The sequence below is a fragment of the Pyrgilauda ruficollis genome, unplaced genomic scaffold (genome assembly GCF_017590135.1).
Source record: "Pyrgilauda ruficollis isolate IOZ18807 unplaced genomic scaffold, ASM1759013v1 scaffold246, whole genome shotgun sequence".
Classification (NCBI taxonomy): domain Eukaryota; kingdom Metazoa; phylum Chordata; class Aves; order Passeriformes; family Passeridae; genus Pyrgilauda; species Pyrgilauda ruficollis.
The window spans coordinates 13354-38426 of record NW_024523778.1 but is presented as its reverse complement, the minus strand read 5'-3'; the positions used below and the strand labels follow the sequence as shown (position 1 = coordinate 38426).

Genomic DNA, 25073 nt, shown 5'->3' with positions numbered 1-25073 from the left:
ACCGCCGGGGCCACGGGAGGCTGCGCAGAGTCACCTCCACTCGTGTCTGTTTGGGGTGAAAAACGCAAAGGAAGGGACAGCTCAGTGTCCCACAGCACCTGCCCTGCACTCAGCCCTGGGAAACAGCTCCGGGCTGGCTGCAGCCCCGCGGGACACTGGGGATACTGGGGACAGTGGGAGCACTGGGGACACTGGGGACAGCGGGGACAGTGGGGACACTGGGGACACTGGGGACAGCGGGGACAGTGGGGACACGGGATACTGGGGATAGTGGGGACAGCGGGGATAGTGGGGACACCGGGAACACTGGGGACACTGGGGATAGTGGGAATACTGAGAATACCGAGGATACCGGGGACAGCGCGGGCACTGGGGATAGTGGGAATACCGGGAATACCGGGGACACTGGGGACGCAGGGGACAGCGGGGACACGGTGGCAGCGGTGCCCTTCGCTGCTCGCTGTGCCCGTGCCCGCGGTGCCGGGGCTGCGGCAGCAGCGGCTCAATGATTAACCGTGCCATTGTCGGGAAACCGCTCGGGTCCTCCTGTCGCACCCCGGGACCGGCCCGTGCCAGCACGGCCGGGGCCAGCGGGAACGGGGACAGACAGCGACATGCGGGAACGGAGACAGAGACATGCGGGAACGGGGACAGACAGCGACATGCGGGAACGGGGACAGACAGCGACATGCGGGAATGGGGACAGACAGACATGCGGGAACGGGGACAGACAGCGACATGGGGGAACGGGGACAGAGACATGCGGGAACGGGGACAGACAGCGACATGGGGGAACGGGGACAGACAGATATGGGGGAACGGGGACAGACAGCAACATGCGGGAACGGGGACAAACAGCGACACGCGGGAATGGGGACAGACAGACATGCGGGAACGGGGACAGACAGCGACATGGGGGAGTGGGGACAAACAGCGACATGCGGGAGTGGGGACAGACAGAGACATGGGGGAACGGGGACAAACAGACATGCGGGAATGGGGTTTCTTTCCCATGTATCTTTAGAGAAAACCCTAATTTTAACCGTGCCATTAACTGGCTTTGACTCTTGGTTGTTTTTGCTGTCAGGCTGTGCTGGGGGTGCCTTTGTACCCTGAACCCGGAGGGGGACGTGCCATGGTCACACTGCTGGGGTGACATCCCCCCCAGAGGGTGGGACAGAGCCACCTGCAGCAGGAGCCCTGCGAAGGTGGCACCTGGAGGGAGCCTGTCCCTCCCACGCTCGGGCTGGGCAGCCCTGGCAGCTGCCGCTGCCACCAGCACGTCCTGCTGCGGGCACCCAGCGTGTCCTCGCTGTCACCAGCGGCAGGGGACACGAGGACAGGCAGTTCTTGGCTGTCACAGAGTAAACACCCCGGGAGCGCAGCTGGCCAGCGGGGGCTGCTTCTGCTCCGGGCCACTGAGCCCTGCAGCTTTTCACTCTGCCAGGGGACACGTCCTGCCCTTGGGACAGGTGTGTGCCACACTCAGTGCTGCAAAGAGCCACAGAATCACAGAGTTACATGGGTTGGAAAAGACCTCCAGCACCACTGAGCCCGAGCTTTGGCCCATCCCCACCTTGCCCCCAGACCCTTCCTTTGGGTTTGAATGTTTAAAGTTGTGGCATTTAAAGGTCCCCAGAGCGTTCCTTTGGGTTTGAATGTTTAAAGTTGTGGCCTTTAGAGGCTGCAGATCCCTCTCAGCCCCAGGAACAGAGGCTGGGCTCAGCTCTCTGGTGGCACTGCCAGGCTCTGACCTCCCCCTGAGGCCAGGACGGGACCAAGCCGTGCCCAAATGTGGGCAGAGGGTTTCCAGGCTTGTTTTTGTCTCTGTTCCTTGGGGCCTGCTCAGAGACAGGAGCTACAAACACATCAGGCAAAATGCAAGCTGTCACATAAAGCACGGAGTGCTGGAAGGACAGCCCGCACTGCAAAGCCACTCCAAGTGGGGATGAACACTTCCTTTCATCTGCCAGCCCCGAGAAATGCTGGGCTGATGTGTCCTGATGGATGCACGGGAGAGCTGTGGCTCCTCAGAGCAAACAGCCTGTGTGGGGAGGGGGGGCAAGGTCTGTCCAACCGCTCTGTTTACAGAAACAAAAATAACCGGGGCTCCTATCCCTGGCCATGATGGATTCTTCAAACAAAGCAGCCCCAAACATAAATACATTGTCTTTTACAAAATGCATTTGGGCATATTTGACATATTTCATATTCACAGCAGCTCTTTCATGTTGTGCCCTGGAGTGCAGGGGGGGTTCAGCTCTGCTCCCCCCTCCGTGCTGGGGCTGCTCTGTCTTGCTGACGAGCCTGGCCGAGCTCAGGATTAATTCTCCTTTTGGCTTCATCCCTGAGAAACCCGAACTGCTCCAGGGAAGGCAGAGCTGGAGGGAGCCGGGCAGGGCTGGCTCGGGGAGCGCTGGGAGGGGGCACGGGGCACTCCTGCTGCTCCCTGCTCCACCAGGCAGGGCTGGGGAAGGGCAGGAGCGCAGCAGGCAGCGTGCTGGAGCGGGGACAGAGCCCCTGCAGCCTCCCCAGCCCGGCTCCTTCCGTCACCGTGCGGGGATGAGCCCGAGCTCCCTTCCCAAAGCCCCAGCAGCAGCCGGATGGAAAACTCCTCCTGTGCTTCCCAGGAATTACAGACCCCGAGCAAAGGGAGCGTGGGGGCTGAGGACAGCCAGCGTGCACAGCAGGGAGCAGGGGGACAGCCAGGGTGACACTCAGGGGGACACACAGGGTGACATCCAGGGGGACACACAGGGGGACACACAGGGGGACACACAGGGGGACATCCAGGGGGACACACAGGGTGACATCCAGGAGGACACACAGGGGGACATCCCGGGGGATATCCAAGGCTCCCTGGGGATGGCAGCAGGGCTGGGAAGGGCAGAAGTGCCCAGGGGAGCAGGGAAAGTCCTTGTGATGCAGGGCTGGGATGGAGCTGCAGCAGCAGGAGCAGCACAGACCTGCCAGCACAGCCCAGGCGCTGCCCACGCTTCCTTCTGCCCGGGCCAGCCGAGCCCTGCAGCAGCAGAGTTAATTTGTACGCCACGCTGAGCAGGGGAAAGCTGCAGTTTATGGTGCCCAGCAGGAACCTGCAGAGCCTGACCTGCCGGAGCTGCTGCGAGAGTCCAGCCCCAGAAAAGCCTGGGCAGCTGCAGGGCCCAGCCTGGACACACGTGGCCAGCCCTGCAGCCCTCAACAGCAGGTCTGGGACATGCGCCAGGGAAGGGACTGCAGCGGGGTGGGAACCCCATGGAGGGCCTGGAGCAGGGTGTGATCCTGGAAACACACTTTGGTAACTCAGGGATGGATGGGGCACTGGGCAGGAATTGTTCCTGGCAGGGTGGGCAGCCCTGGCACAGGTGCCCAGAGCAGCCCCTGGATCCCTGGCAGTGCCCAAGGCCAGGCTGGGCACTGGGGCTGGAGCACCTGGGACAGTGGCAGTGTCCCTGCCAGGGCAGGGTGGCACTGGGGGGGCTCTGAGCTCCCTCCCAGCCCAGCCCAGTCTGGGATTCTGTGGGATCCCAGGCTCCTGTAACCCTGGGCAGAGCCTTGAAGGAGCTGTTTGTCCTGACAGCACAATTTTGGGGAGCTTTCTGCTGTCTCTGGGCAACCAAACCTATCAGGCTCTTCCTGCTGCTGCTGAAGATCAGAGAGATTTGCCTTTTGTGGTCCCAGCTCTGTCTCTGCTTTCACAGCTCTCCTGTGTTCTGCTCGTTTTCAAACCCGGGTTCTGTGTTGCCTTTTGCTGTTTTTTTTTTTTTTTTTTTTTTTTTTAAACCGAGATCAAACTGATAAAGGGAAACTCAAACCCAGCTGTTCAGTGGGGGCTGGAGCTGGCTCTGAGGTGTTCCTGCCATCACCTGGGAAATTTAATAAGGGATTTCATGGACTCCCCATCCCTGCAGGTGTCCAAGGAAGGCCGGGATGTGGCACTCAGTGCTCTGGGCTGGTGACAAGCTGGGGATTGGTCACTGGTTGGACTCAGTGACTGGGAGGGCTTTTCCAGCCTCAGGGATCCTGGCATTTGCCTGCCTGGAATTCCTGTGTTAGTTCAGACCCCGTGGCAATCAGGGATTTCCCATTCTGCTGGGTTGGGGTGCCCATCCCAATGCTGCTCCCCTGTGCCAACCTGCCTGAGGAGCTCAAACAGTTCCTGTGAAATTCCAAAATGCAACAAAACCCAGTAAAATAATAGGAATAATGAGATAAAAACACGGGAACAGCCTTGGCAGGGGGGCTGCAGATGATTCACCTCTGCTGGGATACTGCAGAGCCTGAGCTGGGTTTGGGGTGCAGCTCCCAGTCTTGTGTGCTGTGCTCCCCAGGGATCCCTGGCTGGTTTGGGGTTGGGGTGCAGGTGCTGTGCTCCCCAGTGGATTTTGGGGGTTGGGGTGCAGGTGCTGTGCTCCCCAATGGATCCCTGGCTGGTTTGGGGTTGGGGTGCAGGTGCTGTGCTCCCCAGTGGATTTTGGGGGTCGGGGTGCAGGTGCTGCGCTCCCCAGGGGATCTCTGGCTGTAATTCCCAGCAGAGCAGCTCCCACAGGAGGTTCCTGGATCACCGGGCAGATAAGATCTGCTCTGGCCCCACCCCACCCGGGGTCACTGTGGTTGTTATTCTCCCTGCTCCAACTCGCTGGGCTCTGGGACACACACGAGTGGCTCGCAGGCCAAGCATCATCTCCAGGTGGATCTTCTGTGCCCTGCGGCTCCCAGAGCTCCTCGGGGAGAGGAACACACGGAGAGAGCAGGCTGGAAAGGCATCGTGAAAGAAACGCCACAAACACAGCTTCCCGCGCCAGGAGCATGGGAGTGGAAGCTCCCAGGTGCACTTCAGCTCCTTGGATCGGGTTCAGCAAGGGCAGCCCCTCACAGAGCCGTGGCTGGGGGCAGAGCTTCCACTCCTGCTCTCCGGGAAACAAACGGGAAGCTCCCATCCCTTCCCACCTGGACACGGCTCCCATCCCTTCCCATATGGACACGGCTCCCATCCCATGCCTCTGGGTAATGGCTCAAGCTCCCATCCCTTCCCACCTGGACACGGCTCCCATCCCTATGGACAAGGCTCCCATCCCTTCCCACCTGGACAAGGCTCCCATCCCTTCCCATATGAACAAGGCTCCCATCCCTTCCCATATGAACAAGGCTCCCATCCCTTCCCATATGGACAAGGCTCCCATCCCTTCCCATTTGGGTAAAGCTCCCATCCTTTCCCATATGGACATGGCTCCCATCCCTTCCCATATGGACAAGGCTCCCATCCCTTCCCACTTGGACAAGGCTCCCATCCCTTCCCACCTGGACAAGGCTCCCATCCCTTCCCATTTTGATGAAGTAGCTTCTTCCTTTGACCCCAGCACCAAGTGCCCGTCCCAAACCCTGTGAATATTCATGACAAAAGGCACTGTTTTATGTGAACTGGAGTTCACATAAATACATTTATGGTACGAAGAACCAGCTGCCCTGAATCTCCTGGCGGACCCTCCCCAGTGTCACATTCCCGGTTTTCCATGCGGGATCCATGGTGCTCACAGACACAGCAGCCTGCTCCTCCTATAAAGGAGGGGATCACAGGGTGGATTCCCTCTTCCCCCCAGAACTCCTCTCCAGCCCAGCCTGATCCCAGACAATCCCAGAGCCAGGAATGTGCCGGCAGGGCCGATGCAGGCGGCTGAGGTCATCCCGACATATTTCACAAGTGAGCGGCTCTGCTGAGCTCCTTCCCAAAGGAAAAGTACACAGAGGGAACAAAAGGGATCCTCGGCACAGCACAGGCTTTTTCCAGCCCCACATCGTTCCAGCAGAACAGCCTGACTCCAGCAAGGCACTTTCCTGAGCAGAAAGAGCCCGTGTTTTCCCTTAAAGCACCACCCAGTACCTGAAGCACTGATGAAGCTGTAGTTGTTACACCCAGGAGTAGCTCAGCACAGAGCAGGCTCCAGCAACTCCAGCTAAAAAAGGCACTTAATCCACTAGTTTTAGGCTGGGTCTTCAATTAAAGCTAAACCTTGGCTTTTAGGCCGGACTCAGACATCACCTGGATAAAATCAGATTTATGTGGACAAGAATCGGACAGTGCAGAACAAAAATGAAGGCACAGATTCTTTGCTGAGGAGTTAACTTTTAGAAACAAATTAAATAGAGTAAAAGTAAAGGTTCTGTGCAAGAAATTCCTCACAGATGCAGGACTTCATTTGCCTGTAAGACTCCTGAATTCCACAGTACCTGGCACATGGAATATCAGATGTATTTTATTGTATTTGCATTTAGCTTCACCCAAAGGCCACAAAACAGGAGACATGAGAGGCTGTCAGCCCCAAAAGGGTGAAGAAAATGCTTTAAGACACAGCTTTTTTTTTTAAAAAAAAAAAAGCCTCAGACATGGCACAAATGGATTAGAACTGAGTTTGTAACTAAACCATGTTTTTTTTTTTTTTAAAAAAAAGCCTCAGATGTGGCACAAATGGATTGGAACTGAGTTTGTAACTAAACCATGGAAGTTTCTTTGGGCAAAGACCTGACAAATCCACACACTTCCAGTCTGCTGCAGTTTAAAACCTCGCAGAGCTGCCACATTTGTGTTTTTGGAGGGGGAACTGAGCTCTTTGGGTGCTGCTCTGGCCACTCTGCAGGGACAGAGTGCCATCCCCATCCCTCACACTGCATCTTCTCACGGTGCCCTGGACAGGGGCACTTCCCAGGAGAGCAGCTCCCACGGGAGCACCAGCAGCAGCCCTTCTCCAGCCCCTCTCCCTCTGCCCCCAGCAGCTCTGAGGGTGCTGTGCAAGCAGCAATTCCAGCCTGGCTGGGCATTCCACAGGGAAAAATCAGGGATTTCTCCCCTGGCCCCAGTGCTAACCCTCCTCAAGCTCCCTTCAGCTGCCACGCCGACGAGTGTTTATCAGGACACATCTGTGACTCAGGAGCTCGTGCTGACTTGTGCTGCCTTCAGTTCCTGGAAGGGATGGATGTTCCATCACTGCCACCACCCCTGCTCAGTTTTAAGACACTGAAATCCAATCAAATTTCTTTTTTTCCCTTATTCCTGTGGTTTTTCTCCCTGTCTCCCCCTGCCCCTCCAGAAAAGAGGAGGAAGGACTGTCTGAAGGAGATGTTAGTGTTAAACATTCTCAGGAGTGACTCCCCTCACTAATTCCATCTCTAGAATCTGTTGGCTGTCAGGAAAGCAATTTTTTCCACCTTAAAACAAGAGAAGCCCCCTCAGGCTCCACTTTAGGCCCACAAGACCTCCCACTGTGCATCTCAGCCACAGGTGGCAGTGACCATGGAATGTCCTCATCCCGTTCTGCAGTGACCATGGAATGTTCTCATCCCATTCTGCAGGGACCATGGACTGTCCTCATCCCATTCTGCAGTGACCATGGAATGTCCTCATCCCATTCTGCAGTGACCATGGAATGTCCTCATCCCATTCTGCAGTGACCATGGACTGTCCTCATCCTGTTCTGCAGTGACCATGGACTGTCCTCACCCCTTTGTGCAGCTCAGCCACCAGTGACCGCGGAGTGTCCTGTCCTGCTGCATCCCAGCACATCTGGCACCCAGCAGGAAGAATGTGGCACTCTGGGTCCAAGCAGTGACACTGAGGGCGTGCCAGCAGGGAGCAGATTCCCAGGAGGGTTTCCAGGTGGCTGCAGCTCCCGGAGCTGTGGGAATGTCCCCTCAGGCCATTGTGCAGTGTCCCTCAGGCCATTGTGGGATGTCCTTCAGGTCGCTGTAGAATGTCCTCCAGGACATGCTGGGATGTCCCCCAGGCCATTGTGGGATGTCCCTCAGGCCATTTTGGGATGTCCCCATGCCATTGTAGGATGTTCTCATCCCATTCTGCAGTGACCATGGAATGTCCTCATTCTGTTCTGCAGGGACCATGGAATGTTCTCATCCCATTCTGCAGGGACCATGGACTGTCCTCATTCCGTTCTGCCCTCAGGCCATTGTGCAGTGTCCCTCAGGCCATTGTGGGATGTCCTTCAGGTCGCTGTAGAATGTCCTCCAGGACATGCTGGGATGTCCCCCAGGCCATTGTGGGATGTCCCTCAGGCCATTTTGGGATGTCCCCATGCCATTGTACAGTGTCCCTCAGGTCACTGTGGGATGTCTCCAGGTCATTGTGGGATGTCCCCAGGCCGCAGTGCAGCGCCCCTCAGGTCATTTTGGGATGTCCCCAGGCCATTGTACAGTGTCCCTCAGGTCATTGTGGGATGTCCCCAGGCCATTGTACAGTGTCTCTCAGGTCATTGTGGGATGTCCCCAGGTCATTTTGGGATGTCCCCAGGCCGTGGTGCGGTGTCCCTCAGGCCGCGGTGCGGCGGATCTCCTCGGACAGGGTGAGGGCCCTGTCCCTGTCCCTGCACTCGGCGTTGGAGCAGTGTGACACGGCGCTGGCGGCCTGGCAGAACTTGCGCAGCAGGATGCGGCGCAGCAGCAGGTACACCCAGGGGTCCAGGATCTGGTTGAGCGAGGCCAGGCGCACGGCCGTCAGCGGCAGGTCGCACTCCCGGCGCGGCTCCCAGCGCTGCCAGCCGCCCCGGCACGGCCCGGCCTGCTCCGACACCATCCGCAGCATGGTCACCTGCCGAGGGACACGGACACGGGACACGGTGAGGGGCTGCTGGCCGTGTGCCACCACGGCCGTGCAGAGAGGCCGGGGCTGCCCCTGCATCCCTGAGGTGACCCAGACAGGGCCCGGGGCAGCCGGGGATGGTGGAAGGCGTCCCTGCCCGTAGAGCTGGATGAGATTTAAGATCCCTCCCAAGCCCAGCCTGTACGGGATTCTGTGGGAGGGCTCCTCAACACCTCGTCTGCCTGAACAGATCTGTTTTCTGCTCACAAATCTTTCCTGGGCATGACCTGGAGGCACAGCTGTCCGAGCGTGCTGCCTGGGATCCCTGTGGAGTGGGGCTGTCCATCGAGCTGTGTGTGCTCCCAGGGCCAGGGCCAGGGATGCACCCCCAGTGCCAGGGAATCACCCCCATGCCAGGGCCAGGGATGCACCCCCATGCCAGGGCCATGGATGGACCCCCATGCCAGGGCCAGGGATGCACCCCCATGCCAGGGCCAGGGATGCACCCCCAGTGCCAGGGCCAGGGATGGACCCCCATGCCAGGGCCAGGGATGCACCCCAGCTCTGCCCCGGGCACAGGCCAGCACTCCCAGCCCTTCCAGCCCCAGATAAACTTGGCAGCCAGCCCCAAATCTGCTGGAAGAGCCCGAGGGAGCAGAGCCGCTGGGAATCACTGCCAGTGCCGGCCTTTGGGAAGAGCCAGGCCAACCTGCACTCCCACAGGAAGCTCCTCAGAGCTGTGTCACCACAGAGGTCACGGCTGGGCTGCTGCTGTCCCCACGGGCTGGGACAGCCGGAGCCACAGTGACCGGGAGCAGAGGCTCCAGGGAGGATTTTTCCACTCCAAGGGATATTCTGGGTGCCAGATCAATAACCATGTGTTGACCTTGGAAAGCCTGGGCTGAGTCTGGAGGGCAGGGCAGCGTGGACAGCACAGCATTGTTTTTGTTTCTTTAAACAGAAGCAGCTGAGGATTCTGCCCACGACATTTCATTGACAGAAGTGGCCATGGATAGAGCCTTGAGAAAACAGGGATGTAGAGCTTTGTAAAAACATGGATACAGACCCAGAGCACAGCAGGAGCCAGTGGAGCACCAGACCCACGCTGCCAGAACCTGACCACTTCCCTGGCTCTTCACACACTGGCCCTGTCCAGACTCTGCCATCTCTTTTTTAGATGGAGCTCCAAAACCACCAGGCTAATAAAAATATATTTCCCAAGAACACAACTGCTGCTCCTTTCTGGTTTTATTACGTAATATCCCTTTATTGGAGTAGTTGTTGGGCCAACAGCTGCTCTACTGGAAATTTTGTTTGTTTGATATCATTAGAGGTTGTTTATCATGGCCTCTATTGGTCTTCTAAATGGATTAAAAGCCTGCACAAGGCAGAGGAACAACATCAGGTGGAATAAAGTCAACATAATTCATGCCATTAAAAATCTGGCTCAAAATGCTGATGATTGGATTTATTCAACAAGAGCAGCCAAAACTTTACTGTTATCATGACTGTGGTTTTATACGTCTGTAATTTCTGTCTGCCAGGAGGGATAAGGAGCACAAGTATTTTAACAGGAAGAGCAGCAGAACTTCTGAGCATTTTGGCTTTAAATAACTTGGGAACAACTCTGGGAAGGAGTAATTTTGTAGCCTGGAACACTGAAATGATTGTTGTAATTCCAGGTAGCGCTGCAGCGGCGTTTCTGTGAAATCAAGGAACTGCTTGCTCCATTTCACCTCGGGGTCATTCATCTGCTTCCCTCCAGCTCAGGGGCTATCCCAGACTGGTTTGGGAATGGAGGGCCCTCAAAGCCCACCCAGTGCCACCCCTGCCATGGCAGGGACACCTGCCACTGTCCCAGGCTGCTCCAGCCCCAGTGTCCAGCCTGGCCAGGGATCCAGGGGAAGCCCCAGCTGCTCTGTACACCCTGTGCCAGGAATTCCTTCCAATATCCCATCTAACCCCGGCCTCTGGGAAGCCATTCCCTGTGTCCTGTCAGTCCATGCTCCAAAACAAACAGGTCAGTGTGAACTGGAAAGCAGCAACACCACCCTGGCGTGGGGTGTTCTCCCAGGTGCTCCCTGTGAGCCCAACAAGCTCCTGTGTGCTTGGAAAGAGGAAACAATTCCTGCACTGTCTGCTCTCCTCGCTCCTTCCCAAGCCAGCAGAGAGCCAGACGTGCAGGACACTCCAAGGAGCCCTCCAGAGCACAGCCACGATGTCAGAGCTTTCCCTCTGCTGCTAAATCACATTTGATTTTGTCGTTTACTTCAACAGATCAGCTCTAAAAATACCGTGCGTGGCGAGGGCGTTGTTTACCTCACAGCAGCAGCTGCCAGGATCCATTAGTTCTCAGTTACAAAACTCAGATGTCTTTAAAAAAAAACACAGAAACAAAAAAACCTCCTCTGTAAAGTGCCAGATTTCCATTTCAGCTCCATTTCTTACAACTGCTGAGCGCTGCAGCTACGGGTTAAATTAAATGATTGCTACGAGCTGGCTTTCACTGAAAAGGCATCTGCCTTCTCTGTGGTCACTTCTCCAAAAATCTGGTCTCTAATTCCTGACCTGCACTTCAGGGGTGTACAGAACAAGTTGGGGAGCATGTAAATGGAGGTTTATGTATAAAAATGGAGGTGTATTTGTAAAAATAACCCCGCAGCCATGAGTCTGGATTGTGAGAACTCCACAGAAGAAGTTCCACACCTCCGAGTGCTGCTGAGGGAAGGGAAGTGCTGCTGCAATCCCTCGTGCCTGTGGGTTGACTCCTGCCTCTGAAACCACAGAAATGCCCAGGGCACCAAACCACCAAGCGGAATCCCTGCTTCCTCACTGATTTACCTGGTTATGGGGGAGGAGGAAACGCTTCCCTCACCTCAGGGCTCTCCTCGCACGCTGCAAGGCTGGTGGAACCCTCAGGGGTGACAGGACACGAAGAAAACTCCTTCTCCAGCCAGAAAGAACCTTTCACATAACCTCAGCATTTCCTCAACCAGCTTCAGCCCATCCTGCTCAGAAAGCCCAAGTACACATTTTCCAAAAATCCTGCTAGCCCTTGACAGAATAACCCAGCCTTTTGGGATTCCAGACCCCCGGGTGTGCCCTGGTCCCACACAGCAAAGATGTGGATTCTGCCTCCCCCACTCACTCCTACATCACGAGGAAGGAATAATAGTGGAAAGCAATGCCAAGATGCTTGAAGACCAGGCTGGACAAGCCCTGCAGGCTGCTGTAAATCAAACGCAGCGGGCTGCCAGCCACAAGGCACTCACAGGGTCACGGCTCGTGCGTTTTCTCATGAAACACTGACACAAGTTTTGCTGCAAGGTGGGAGCAAACAAAAACCCCTAAATGCCATCCGGCTGCAGCGTCCTGCTCCCAGAGCCTCCGTTCACATCCCCCTTTTCTCGTCTGCACGAGAACCTTGTTCTCCTGCTTTTATCTCCGGTTCCTGCAGCTGGTTTCCCTGCGCTTGGCTCTCCTCTGGGACCTCTCCAGCTCCTCTCCTACACCCGTCCCACGCTCTGCACCCCGGCCCTGTCCCTGTCCGTGTCCCCATCCCATCCCCGCTGTCCTCCCGAGTCCTGTCCATGGATGTCCCCAGGAGCAGCGGCCCCGTGCCCCGCTGCCTGCTGCCCCGAGGACGCGGCGGGCAGCCCGGGGGGTGGCTGTCCCGCTGTCGCACCTACCAGCAGCGGCGACCAGCAGGCCGAGAGCACGCACATGATGCCCAGCAGCTGCAGCAGCGTCTCGGTGGCGATGCGGCCCCACCGCGAGCCGGGCTGCGCCGCGCCGGCCTTGGCGCGGCAGCGCGACACCAGCGCCTCGATGGTGGCCAGGTTGCATGCGCCGGTCACCGCGAGGGACAGCAGCCCCAGCGCGGCGAAGGCGGCGGCGAAGGCGCTGCCGCCGGCCGTGCTGATGAAGCACCAGGTGCCGGGCCACTGCAGCGCGTAGCGGCCCAGCCCGGCCAGCGGCAGCAGCGCGAAGGCCACGCCGGCGGCCCAGATGGCGGCCAGGCCGCGCTCGGTGGCCCGCGGGCTCATGTGGCTGGCGTACCAGTGCGGGGCGCGGATGGCCAGCGCCCGCTCCACGGCCATGGCGCTGGCGATCAGCAGCGGGCACAGCCCGAACACCGTCATGCTGAAGCCGAAGAAGTCGCAGAGGCGGCCCGAGGGGTCCATGGCCGCCCAGGGCCGGCCCGACAGGTACACGGAGATGACGATGGGGCTGGTGAGCAGCTGGCCCAGCATGTCGGTGAGCGCCAGGGAGCCGATGCACAGCAGGAACGAGCGCTTCCTGCGGCTGCCCTTGGCGCGGTAGCTGCGGGACACGAGCAGCATGGCCAGGGCATTGCCCACGACGCCCGTCAGCATCATGGTCAGCGGGATGGCCACGGACACGGCGCTGCCGCGCTCGGCCGCCCGGCCCGTGCCGTTCCCCCGCGGGCCCGGCCCGCCGGCCGCGCTGGCGTTGGGCGGCCGCTGCTGCCAGGGGCTCATCCCGGAGCCGGCAGCTCCCGCATGGAGCGGGCACGGAGCGGGCACGGAGCCGGCAGCGCCGCGCCGCCGCTTTATGTGAGGGACGGGCGGGAGCCGCCCCGGGGCCGGCAGAGGCGGGGCGGGAGCGAGAGAGGGCAGGGCCCGAGGGAACGGAGCGGGAGCCGGGCTGGGCAGGCAACGAGGGAGCTGGGAAGGGCTGGAGAATCCCTGAGGGAGCTGGGAAGGGGCTGGAGAATCCCTGAGGAGCTGGGAAGGGGCTGGAGAATCCCTGAGGAGCTGGGAAGGGGCTGAGAATCCCTGAGGGAGCTGGGAAGGGCTGGAGAATCCCTGAGGAGCTGGGAAGGGCTGGAGAATCCCTGAGGGAGCTGGGAAGGGGCTGGAGAATCCCTGAGGAGCTGGGAAGGGGCTGAGAATCCCAGAGGGAGCTGGGAAGGGGCTGAGAATCCCTGAGGGAGCTGGGAAGGGGCTGGAGAATCCCTGAGGAGCTGGGAAGGGCTGGAGAATCCCTGAGGGAGCTGGGAAGGGGCTGGAGAATCCCTGAGGAGCTGGGAAGGGGCTGGAGAATCCCTGAGGGAGCTGGGAAGGGGCTCAGCCTGGAGCACAGGAGGCTCAGGGGGCCCTTGTGGCTCTGCACAGCTCCTGCCAGGAGGGGACAGCCGGGGGGTCGGGCTGTGCTCCAGGAACAGGGACAGGAGCAGAGGGAAAGGCCAGGGGAGGGTCTGGGTGGAGATCAGGGTAAGGTTCTCTCTTCTTCCAGAGGGAGCTGGCACTGCCCAGATCCCAGGGAATGGGCACCGCCCCGAGGCTGCCAGAGCTCCAGGAAAGTTTGGATGCTGCCAGGGATGCCCAGGGTGGGATTGTTGGGGGTCTGGATCAACGATCCCTGTGAGTCCCATCCAGCCCAAGATATTCCATGATTCTGTGAAAACACCTGGAAGTTTTATAAGTTTTTTCCTGTTGAAATTAAAAATTATTTTTAAGACTTAAGGGACGGCAATGACACAAACGTGTGGGATACGTGGGCCAGGTGAGCTGATGAGGATCAGGGCCTGTGCAGGTGACAGGGATCAGGGTAGGTGACAGAGACCAGGGTCAGTGCAGGTGACAGGAATCAGGGTCAGTGCAGGTGACCGGGAAGTCTGAGTGTCCCCAAAACAAAGCACTCGAGCACAGTTGACTCACAGGTTTTATTTACACTTGTCTACAGCATCATTTTGCCTTACACGTTCTCTAAGCCAAATGAACCATCCTCCTCCTCCTTTGCCTGTGGCCTATCAGTTGCTAAATTTAAAACCTCCCATCTGTTAAGTACAGCAACAATTGGAATACAAAGCACAAGAAAACCCAAGGCTAACAACAGAGCGTCTACTTGATCTGGTTTTACAGTTTAGTTGGACGTTGAAGTCAGAGGCACAGTTACAGACTAACCTGCTCTTGTGCAACCTACACACATTTAGCATGGAAATTAGAGAGAAAATAAAGCATTAAAGAAGAAACTGCATTTTTTTCTGCAAAGAGATTTATCAAAATACCTCTACACCAAAAACATTTTGCTTCTAGACCAGTCCGTAAGACGTGGCTCAAAAAAAAAAAAAAGAAAAAAAAAGAGAAAAATAAAGCAAAATGGAGTTTTTTGATTTTGCTCCGTTTGTTTCTGTGCAGTTTATCAAAACAAGCAGCAAATCTGGCAGTTTTATTACTGAAATAAATGAAGGTATATTGCTCTTTGCTTGCTTAAAAAGAAGAGTTTTCCTTACCATACTTACCTTGTGATGGCACTGAACCTTTCTTAACCAAACGGAGCTCAAGAGAGACCAACCAAGTTTTATACTCAAATGGATTCCATAAAGCATTTTAAGCCATAAATTATGTTGAAGGGAAAAAGAATGACCGATGAAGAAGACGTTGAAGATGCCAGAACTTTCTACGCAGTTTATTCATTCTCATTTTTTAAAGAAAAATAAAATTAAGATACCTTGAAAATTTTAGTCAGCCCCAATGGAAATTTTAGAGGCGGCCTGCGGAAGCTTCCCTTGATTCCAAGGAGCCAGTTCCATACTCCTCCAGCCCAAGAGCAGATCCCAACCGCTCCGTTTGGAAGGAGGGATCCCGGAGTCCGGGCTCTGGAAACCACCACAGCCACAGCACCGTGCTGGCTGCAAACGTCCTCCCTTGCCAGGAATGAGGCTAATTCCCTCTGGAATCATGATGGACTGGGGGTTTGAGCTGCTAGAGAGGGGTGTCCATCTGCACTGGCACTGCTACGTGGCAAAACAAAAACTGCTCAGCCCAAGGCCCCACTGCTGGCCCCAGGTGCCCCAGCCCTGTCCCTGCTGTGGTCCCACGGGAGCTCCACCCTGCTCTGGAAAACTCACAGCTTCCTCCTCGCACAAAGAGCTGTGCCAGGACATTCCCAACCTGCTCCTCCAGCTGAGGGAGCCAGGAATGGAGGAACTGATCTTGAAAAATAACAAACCCCCCCCGCCCCCCACACCACAGAACTTCCCCCTGTGCCAGGGAGTTTATGGCTTAAAATGCTACTGCGGGTTTGGGTGATGGATGAACAAAGCTGCAGTTTGCCAGAAAGCCAGGACAGACATGCACCTCTACTAGCAGATTGAGCACTTCTGACCAAGTAAGACACCAACTTCTTAAAAATGTCTCATGCACTGACTGGAATTTTGGTGGGTTTTTTTAAGTGTGAGCTTTTACACATTATTTCTTTTTAGAACTTGTACGGGAACCAGAATGGGAGGATCCGGAGGAAGATCTGCGGCGTCTGCAAGATACAAATGGAGAAAGCATGCACAGAAATGAGCTCAGATTCATCCTGGCACCCACTTTGAGCAGCATCCTACCATAGCTGGAAGCCAAGTATATCTCATGGGGGCCTCACAAGAATATACAAGTAAATTTAAGCCACTAATTTAACACTAGAAGTCTAAGTTTAATACTGAGAGTAGAATACAGTTTCTATTTCAATGCAGTATTTACTTTAAGAAAATAATTCAATAATGAACACATTAACACTGTCACACACTGAAAGAAGGGTGAGCCAAGTCTTTATACAGAACATGCTCCTACCAGGAGGACTTTCATTGGAGGGGGGAAAATTATTTTAAAAAAAGCAATTACAGAGGGGTTAACAAAAGTAAGAGTAGGGCAAGTGAAGAAACTACTTTTACTATGAGAATAACTGCTCAGATTCAATTGCTTCCCAGCGAATCTCAGTCCTTGGATAACTACAATAAACCATCACACATCTCAATACAGCCATTCTTATTCTACATAAACCCAAACCTTTCGGGTGACCGTGATCTCGAGCGCCTTTTTTTGCGATCACCAGAGGAAGAGGATCTAGAGCGGCTTCGCTTCTTGCCTCTCTCGGGGGAAGACGAGGAGCGAGAGCTGGAGCAAGATCTTTTCCTTGGGGTGGAAGACCCCCTGTAGGACCTGGAGCTGGATCTTTATTGATTGAGAAATAAACCACATTTAATTCTGGGATCATGGAGAAGGCACAAAGACAGAACAAGCAGAGACAGTTTTCATGAACATTCACTACTCTGTTTTCTCCAGGGGCGTGGGAAACAAACACGAGGGGCTTCCATACTTACTCTGCCAAGAACACTGCTACTGCCAGGGCAGCTGGCCTAAGAAACTCTGCTAAGTAGTGTTTCCTGATAAATGGACCACCAATGGTTTGGAAAGCTCTCCCCAGCATTCACCAAAATGAGCCATTTTGGCAAAAAGGCGCTGGGAGACTGCTGGGAAGTTGCCTCTGTAAGGACCATCCTCAGCAGTTACATTCACACATCAGAATAACCTGGAAACCAGAGATCTAAAGGTGATTTACAGTGGTTCACTTTATCCTAATGGACATTTCACACTGCATGATCATCTGACCAAACAGCAACAAATCCAGCTGTTGTATTTACAGATCTCAAACTACGTTTGTGAAGAGACTAAAGCCTTCCTCAACCAAAATACGGCAAAAAGCCTCTTGGAATAGTCAGAATATTTAAAAACATCTCTTGGAACACAGTGCCCCTCTGGTGGGGCACAGGGACACCTTTCCTCTTCCCAAAAGCATGGATTCCATCCTGTGCTGACCCTCAGGGGATAATCCACAGCACGTTCCTGCCCCCAAGGGGGGATGGCAGCATTTGTGATCCTTCTTCCCAACCCAAGCTTCCTCACTTAGAGTTTTGTGATTCTCTGCATGCATGGAGAAGGGACAGCCCTTCATTCCATCACAGAGGGAATGTTCTGCCAACGGAATGCCTGTGCAAGGACACCTCAAATGTGCTTTTGTTCCTGTGCCCTGCCCAGCTCAGTGATGCTCTACACAAATCACTCTGACTGCCCTCCCACCATTTCCTACCAACATTTTCCTGTGATCCCCCAGGTTTACACAGGAATGGCTGCCGTGTCTCGTGGAGGATGCAGAATTCTCACTCAACACAAAACCAGAAGGACAGTGGCATTTCTAATGCTCCTCCAGCTCAAGCAGCCCCAGTGGAAACAGGAAAAGCACCCAAATGCCTGCAGCAGGGAACCATGCACTCAAATCCTTCTTCCTCCACTGCAGCTCGGTGGCGTCCGCTCGTCCGGCTTAGGCCAGACTTAACCTCTCGCACCAAAACCTCTGCTCCTCAGTGAACACAGCTGTGGTGGCAACACCCGGTGCAGAGACCCAGCAAGTCTGACTTCCAAGATAAAAAGCAGTTAATGTTTGTCTGAGCAGCACAGCCTTACGGTGGGGCCAGAGCAGCTGGAGCCTGTGCCCTGTGTCTGTGCAGGGACAGGCTGGTACCTCATTCACCTGGATTTGGACCCACGGGACCGCGACTGTTCCCTGGAGCTGGAGCGGGATCTCGATCTGGAACTGGAAGAACTCCTGGAATGGGACCTGCAACAACACGGGAGATCTTTTTCCAGTGTCTGACTTGCATTTAGCAGAGCTACTGCTCCTGAGAGCAGCAGACACGAGGCAGCAACACAGCGAGTCCTAAAATGCCAATCCCCTCCTGCCCCCAGCATGGCCACACTTTAAACCAGACACTTCTACACAGCAAGGTCTTGCATTAGAAACATTACAAAGTCAGCTTTCGATTATGGTTCCTAAAACAAAGCACAACAATTAAACAGGATTGCAATTACCTGGCAAAAAAGCCAACCTCCTATCTATTCATTATTTAACGAAATCAATGCTTTAATTTGTGCCTTAACTGGAAACCCATCAGTTTCCTTCAAAGGCAGAGCACATGAGAGCATTAGGACTGGTCAGCTCAGTTTCCCCCCAGCCAGTTCTCACAAGCACTTTGTAATCAGCTTCAAATTTTCATGAAGATTTTCCCCTGCATTATAAATTAGGTGGTTAATTTGGGGCTAAAATACTGCCATATCCAACACAACTTGTAACTGGTCACAATTATTTCCCAGTTTTTCACTGATGGATTTTCTCTAAAGCACAAACCACAAGAGAAATTTAACAACGGCAGGAGGCTCCAGCAACCACTGGAAACAAAAGCATTGAAAACAAATTCTAATAATATTTTCAGGTAAAATATATTCTGCTTGCTATCACCCTCTGAGTTTATACTGTTACCACAGCTTTCTCATTTTACTGGGCAGGACACAGTAGTGTGAACATTTGCCAGCTAGGAAATTTCATTTAAACCTTTTTAAAAACCACAAAAAAAGCATCCACAAATCGTAACTGGTATTTCCAATTATCTGCAGCTAAAAGCAAAAAAGTCCAAGAGGAAGCTGAAATCTCAGTTAGGACAAGTTACTTTCTACTTCACTGTTAATATTTGTGAATTAATGACCAAGGTTATGGGCAGGTGAGGTTTTGAGTGTCCTTGGAGCCTCCCAGCTCCACTGCACTCACACTGCTCCGAGCAGTGGGAAGCAGGGGAGGCTGAGGAACAGAAGAGGCAGCAAGAGCCAGCAGGGATGGGGAGAAGCCAAGCCAGAGGCTGGGGCTGGCTCCTGGTTACAGGGGGCTGCAGAACTTTGGCACTGAGAGCACAGAGGGGCAATGATGAAGCTGGGAAGATTAGAAGAAACTTGAACTTTACAGATGTGAATTTAATAAGTGACCCTGGGAGCTTGTTCTGAATTATCAAGATCCTCCTTGCACGAGATGTAAGGCAGCTCAAAAGCTCCAATACTGACATCACCCCATTTCCAAGTACTGACTGAATTGTTCATTTATTACTGAATTTAAATACCAATGAGAGAGCTTCAGCCTGCCCAGCAGACCTTTGTGAGGTCCCCTGTAAACCCTCAGTGTTATTAGAGAGTTCCAGAGTGGTTTGGGTTGGGAGGGACCTTAAAGCTCATCTCATTTCACTGTCCCATGGGCAGGGACACCTTTCACCAGACCAGCGTGCCCCAAGTCCTGTCCAGCCTGGCCTTGGACAGTTCCAGGGGTGGGAAGGTTCTGACAATATTGATGGGAATGTTCTGACAACACTGCCACTGCATTTAAAACTTTGTCACTTGCCATTAACTCAAGTTCAAGTTTCTTGTCTTTATTTCCAGGATATTCCCACTGTGTCCATTCCCTGAATCTGCCTGGGCTGCATTGTCACTGCCTCTTCTGCCACCTCCTCCCACTCCAGCAGTGCCCCCCTCTGTCCAACAACAGAACCACACATGGCCAACGAGCCTGAAAACCTGAAAATAGATTACATTATTCCGTTTCTTTGAAGGATTTCACCAAACATCAACTTAAATCACTAAAACAAGCCACAAGCCCACAGAGCCTCCCTGCTGCAGCTCAGGCAGAGCATCACCACCTCTGTAAAAGGAGAGTTATTCACATCATCACACAACTGTAAGGCAATCAAACAAAGTAAATAAGGAAGTCAGATACTGACATTTTGCCTGGCGTTACCCTGGACCTGTACCCGTTTACCTGGACCTAGACCTTGAGCTCGAGTGAGAGGATGAGCGCGAGGACGAGCGCGAGTGGGAGGAGCGCGACTTGGAGCGGCTGCGCCTCGGCGGCTTCTTCTTCTTGTTGGTGTCCTCCTCCTCACTGGCATCCAGGTTGTACTTGGACAGGTCAGCATCATCTTCATCCTCATCCTGGCACAGGCACAACACAGCAAACTCAGGCCATGCTTTGAGCTCCCCTTCAGTTTTACTTACTCCAGCCTTTACCTCGTGCTCTTTCCTGGCCTTTGAAAACTGAACGGAATTTAATGAGCCCCCACAATTTTAAGCAGTAAGAGTGACTGAAAATTGGTTTTGAACCAAAGTAATAAAAACCCTGCAACACCCCCCCATTATTTAATTACACATTTTTACCACTTACTTTAAATGAATTTTCACCCTCAGAATCTCTAAGCAAAGCCCAACTCTGCAGAGATCTCATATGCAAAATTTGGTGACTGCTGTGTAAAACACGACCATCTGCACAGGTCTCTGCACAGCTGCTGCCCAAAGATTTGAAAAACCCCTTAAGTGATACTCATGTAGCTCAGAAAAGATGAAAAAACTCTCAGAATATTTTATTTCATTTTAAATAAATCTGATGTGGTTTTAAAAGCCTAGGAAGAAAACTCAAGAGCACTCGCTATACATGGTAACCACACATCCAGGTTCCAAATAAAGATCTTGGAGTTCTGGGTTCTGATCTCAGATAGGCTTGTCCCTGATGATTTAAGGAACTGCCCATTTTTGAGTGCAGGTATTTAGAACAAAGCAGAGCTTGTGCACATCTCTTCCAGCAGCTTTGGGCACTGTTATTGCCAGAGCTCTGCTCTAAAGGCAGCTGAAAACACTGACCAGCCGCTCCCCTGCTCCTGGGCAGCACTGAAATCATGATTAAAAACAGCTTCAAGACAGCAAACCATCCTACCTCATCCAATTTATACTTGGAGAGATCTTCATCCTCATCCTCCTCATCCTCCCCCTCAGATTCCTTATCTTCCACTTCCTTCAGGATGGAGGCAGGACCCACCGGCTTCCCCCGGTACTTTTTCTTTTTGCGCCCAAACTGAGGAATTTTGTGCCAGGATTAGAACAGGATTTAATCAAAACCAACCACCAACTGTATTTTTGATAACACTTCTATAAGAAAATAAATAACCATAAATTTTAAATAGGATCTTGCCCCAAGGGAAAGGGGAGCACTATGGAACATCAATCAGCAACAAGGAACTTTCAAAGAGACGCTCATCTTGGGGACAGTGAGCCTCCAGAGGTGAATGGAGATCTGAGCATTCTGTATTTCAGTTTTATGGGATATCCTTAAATAACACAACAGGATAACAGGGATATCCTGCCCAGAGCAACCCCTGCCCCTCCCTTACCTCATCATACTCCCCGTCAGACTCCTCCCGCTCGATGTATTCCACGTTCTCCCGTTCATTGAATCCTCCTCCATAGCCTAGAAAAAGGGGCAAAGCAACACAATGCCTTCAGCTGCTGGGAGCACACAAACCTGCACAGGGCTCTGGAAACCCTCAGGGAACTATAAATCTGCCATAAGGACGTAACAGGATCTCAGGAGGAACATGAATTGTTCCCACACACGTTTATTAAATGCAGTTTCTCACAAATCTAATTAAAATAATGGATTAGGAACACTAAAAGTATTTATCAACTTAATTAAGTACTAAGTACTTCAATAAGTTATTTAAATAATAAATACGTGGATATATTATTTGCAATTATAACAATTATATGAAATATGATTATATTACTTAATATCCTTTACTATTTTCATAATAATACTGAAATATTGTTTTTCCTTTAGAATAATAAGCTCTGTGCTCTTCTCTAGGTTCCTTTATTTCAGTGCCCTTGTGTTCCACCCTGTGCTCTAAATTCCCAGCCCTGCTCCAGTCTGGCAGTGAATTCCCTGCCTGATCCCAGGTGCAGAGGGGAGTGCAGGAGCTGTAAGGAGATCCTGCCCCAGCTCCCTCAGGAGAGCTGAAACTGAGCCCCAGCCCTCCTGAGCAGATAACAGCCTTATCTACACATGGCCAGCCCACAGAAGGCTTCTGCAGATTAATTAAACATTGCATCCCAAGTCCTGACATCAAGATCCAACACAGGGGCAGCTTAGGCTGGATGTTCCCCAATTTCCCACTCGGAGCCACCACTTCCCTCAGCACCCAAACTCGCTGAGGCCAAGAACAACCTGTACCTTGTATGAACCGTGCCAGCTCAGGGAAAAGAAGGGACGTCCACTCTGATTCCCAGAGCCCTTTGTGCCAGCAGTGCCAGCACCCGAGGCACCCCCAGCTCACCTGTCCTCTCCTCCAGCTTGGCGTACTTGGGGGTGTTGCACATGTTACACTCCGAGCGCCGCGCCCAGTTCACATTGCCACAGCTGCAGGGAGACAGAGACAGGGAAACCTTATCCTTCAGAGTGGGGATCAAACACCCTTCAGGTGGGAATGAAACCTTATCCTTCAGAGTGGGGATCAAACATCCTTCAGGTGGGAATGAAACCTTAACTTCACCCTTCAGACTGGGGATTCAACATCCTTCAGATGGGAATAAAACCTTATCCTTCAGATGGGAATAAAACTTTACCCTTCAGACTGGGGATTCAACATCCTTCAGATGGGAATAAAACCTTATCCTTCAGATTGGGGATCAAACATCCTTCAGATGGGAATAAACACCCTTCAGACTGGGGATTCAACATCCTTCAGGTGGGAATAAAACCTTATTCTTCAGATGAGAATAAAACATCCCTCAGACTGGGGATAAAGGGTCATCCTTCAATCTGTCTGGGAATAAAAGGTTATCCTTGGACTGGGAATGTTATCCTTCAGTCTGGGGATAAAAGGTTATCCTTGGACTGGGAATGTTATCCTTCAGTCTGGGGATAAAAGGTGACCCTTCAGACTGGGAATACCAGGGTGGGGACACAGCACTCGGGAAGGTGACAGCACTGGGCAGATCTGGGGAAGATGCCAAGTCACTGGGCAGGAGCAGGGACAGGAGCACAGCTGCACAGAAGGGCCCTTTCCCAGCTCCCTCAGCCTCTCCTGGGGCTCCAGCCCCTTCCCAGCTCCTTTCCCTGCCTGGGAGGGAAGAGCTGCTGGTGCCAGGCCAGCTGCTCGCTGGAATTGCCACATCCAAGAATCCCAGAGCCACAGCTGCTTTGGGTGTGAAGGGACATCACAGTGCCACCCTGCCCTGGCAGGGACACTGCCACTGTCCCAGGTGCTCCAGCCCCAGTGTCCAGCCTGGCCTTGGGCACTGCCAGGGATCCAGGGGCTGCTCTGGGAATTCCTGTGCCAGGGCCTGCCCACCCTGCCAGGGAAGGCAGCACCTCCCAGCGCCATGGGGGTGGCAGTGCCATCTCCACACTCCCTCCAAACCTGGGCAGTGTCCCAGCTTAGCAAACCTGGCCTTTTTCCTGGGCAGCGCTGCCGTTCCTGCCGCTGTGTTAATTAACACACAGCAAAGGAGCGCTGAGCCCAGAGCACGCCCCGGGGCCGCGCTGTCCCAGCAGCACCGGGAATTCCCAGCGGGAGGCAGGAGCCGTGTGTCGCAGCCTACGTTTTGCACTGCCAGTCGTTGGCGCTGAACAGCCCCCGGCTCTTCTCGGCCAGCGTCTTCCCGATCTCCGTGCCCCCCGCCTTCATCATCTTGGCCTCCGTCGTCTTCTCTGCGGGGACAGACACAAAGCGCCTGAAGCGGCAGCCTCGGAACGTACGGAAACACTTCAGGGTCTTTTACACAAAAACAGGAGCACTTCTCAAACAGCTTCGGGTAACACAGGAATTTTGAGTGCAGTTTTACGGGCAGAAGGAGACGAGGGGCCAAGGCGTGTGCGCTGCCGGGAACTCACTCACCTCTGCCGCATCTGTTACAGCTCGTCCTCCTGGCGAAGTTCACGTTCCCGCACCTGGGCACGGAGCAGAGCACGAGGGCCGCGATTAAGCGGAGCCGGAACCCGCCCAGCGCCGGGGACTGCCCCAATTTAACCCGACTCCGTCCCACGGCAAGAGCCAGCCCCGTGAGGCCGGCCCGGGCCCGTGTGACCCCCCGAGCCGGCGGCCGCGGCTCCCGAGTCCCTGCGCCTGTCCCGCTCCCGGTCCCCGCCTCGCTCCCCGTCCACGCTGCCGGTGCGCCCCGCTCGCTGCCCCGCTCCCGCTGCCGCTCGCTGCCCCGCTGCCGGCCGTGCCCTCACTTCTTGTCGGGGCAGATCCAGTCGCCGTCGCTCACGCGGAAGTTCTTGGTCGCCATCTCGGGCCGAGCCGGGCCGGGCCGAGCGCCGCCGCCACACGCAGGACCCGGGGCCTGCGCCGCGCGGGCTGCCCGCCGCGCGCCTGCGCCCTGCCCCGCCCGCGCGCCTTCCGCTCAGGCAGCGCCGCGGACGCCTCAGCCGCGGCCGCCGGGGGAGGGAGCGGGGAGTGAGAGCGCCCCCTGGCGGAGGGGAGGGAGGGCGTGAGGGGGATCGGAGGGCGGGAAAAGGAAAAAGGGAAATGGGAATGGAAAAGGGAAAGGGAACGGGAAAGGAGAGTGGGACAAGGAAAAGGGAACGGGGCAGGACGGGGCCGTGTGAAGGCGAACAGGCCCTGGCACAGGTGCCCAGAGCAGCCCCTGGATCCCTGGCAGTGCCCCAGGCCAGGCTGGGCCAGCGGCAGTGTCCCTGCCCGGGCAGGGCGGCACTGGGTTTATGGGTTTAAGCTCTGTGTCAGCCAGCCCAGCCCGTGTTTCTGTCTCTGCCCTGCTCTCCCAGCTGCCCGTCCCTCACGGGAAGCTCTGGGGAATTCCCTGCCGGAGCAGCCCGCGGTGCCCCGCACGCCCTCCTGCCACAAACCCGCCGGGCTGGGCCGCTGCCCCTGGCACGGTCCCAGTGACAATCTGATGGGACAGACAGCGCTCAGAGACCTCAGGATCCCAGCCAGGCAACGTCCTGAGCTGCAGGAACCCCAAAGATCACCCAGCCCAGCCCCTGCCCTGCACAGACCCCCCAGATCCCACCCTGGTTATCCCTGGAG

General features: G+C 54.7%; 2 protein-coding genes across 9 annotated transcripts; both read right to left on the bottom strand.

Moving 5' to 3' along the window:
- Positions 1–8202: 8202 nt before the first annotated feature.
- PTGER3 (prostaglandin E receptor 3) lies at positions 8203–13103 on the bottom strand. Its single transcript, XM_041470463.1, has 2 exons — positions 12277–13103; positions 8203–8596 (listed from the first exon to the last, which is right to left on the bottom strand). The coding sequence occupies exons 1-2, from the start codon at positions 13087–13089 to the stop codon at positions 8318–8320; spliced, it is 1092 nt and encodes a 363-aa protein (XP_041326397.1). The 5' UTR covers positions 13090–13103; the 3' UTR covers positions 8203–8317.
- A 1159-nt stretch (positions 13104–14262) lies between these two features.
- On the bottom strand, positions 14263–24400 carry ZRANB2 (zinc finger RANBP2-type containing 2). 8 transcript variants are annotated; one of them, XR_005955396.1, is made up of 11 exons: positions 24260–24400; positions 23922–23974; positions 23626–23734; positions 22359–22441; positions 21417–21493; positions 20963–21100; positions 20015–20187; positions 17912–17998; positions 16390–16554; positions 15694–15868; positions 14263–15350 (listed from the first exon to the last, which is right to left on the bottom strand). XR_005955396.1 is itself a non-coding variant. In XM_041470454.1 (10 exons), the coding sequence occupies exons 1-10, from the start codon at positions 24313–24315 to the stop codon at positions 15805–15807; spliced, it is 1005 nt and encodes a 334-aa protein (XP_041326388.1). In that variant the 5' UTR covers positions 24316–24400; the 3' UTR covers positions 14263–15804. The 8 variants fall into 8 exon arrangements, 5 of the variants coding, with proteins under 5 accessions (XP_041326388.1, XP_041326392.1, XP_041326389.1 ...); XM_041470454.1 differs by having other exon boundaries at positions 14263–15868; XR_005955397.1 differs by lacking the exons at positions 14263–15350; positions 15694–15868 and adding an exon at positions 17471–17795 and having other exon boundaries at positions 16425–16554.
- Positions 24401–25073: the final 673 nt, after the last annotated feature.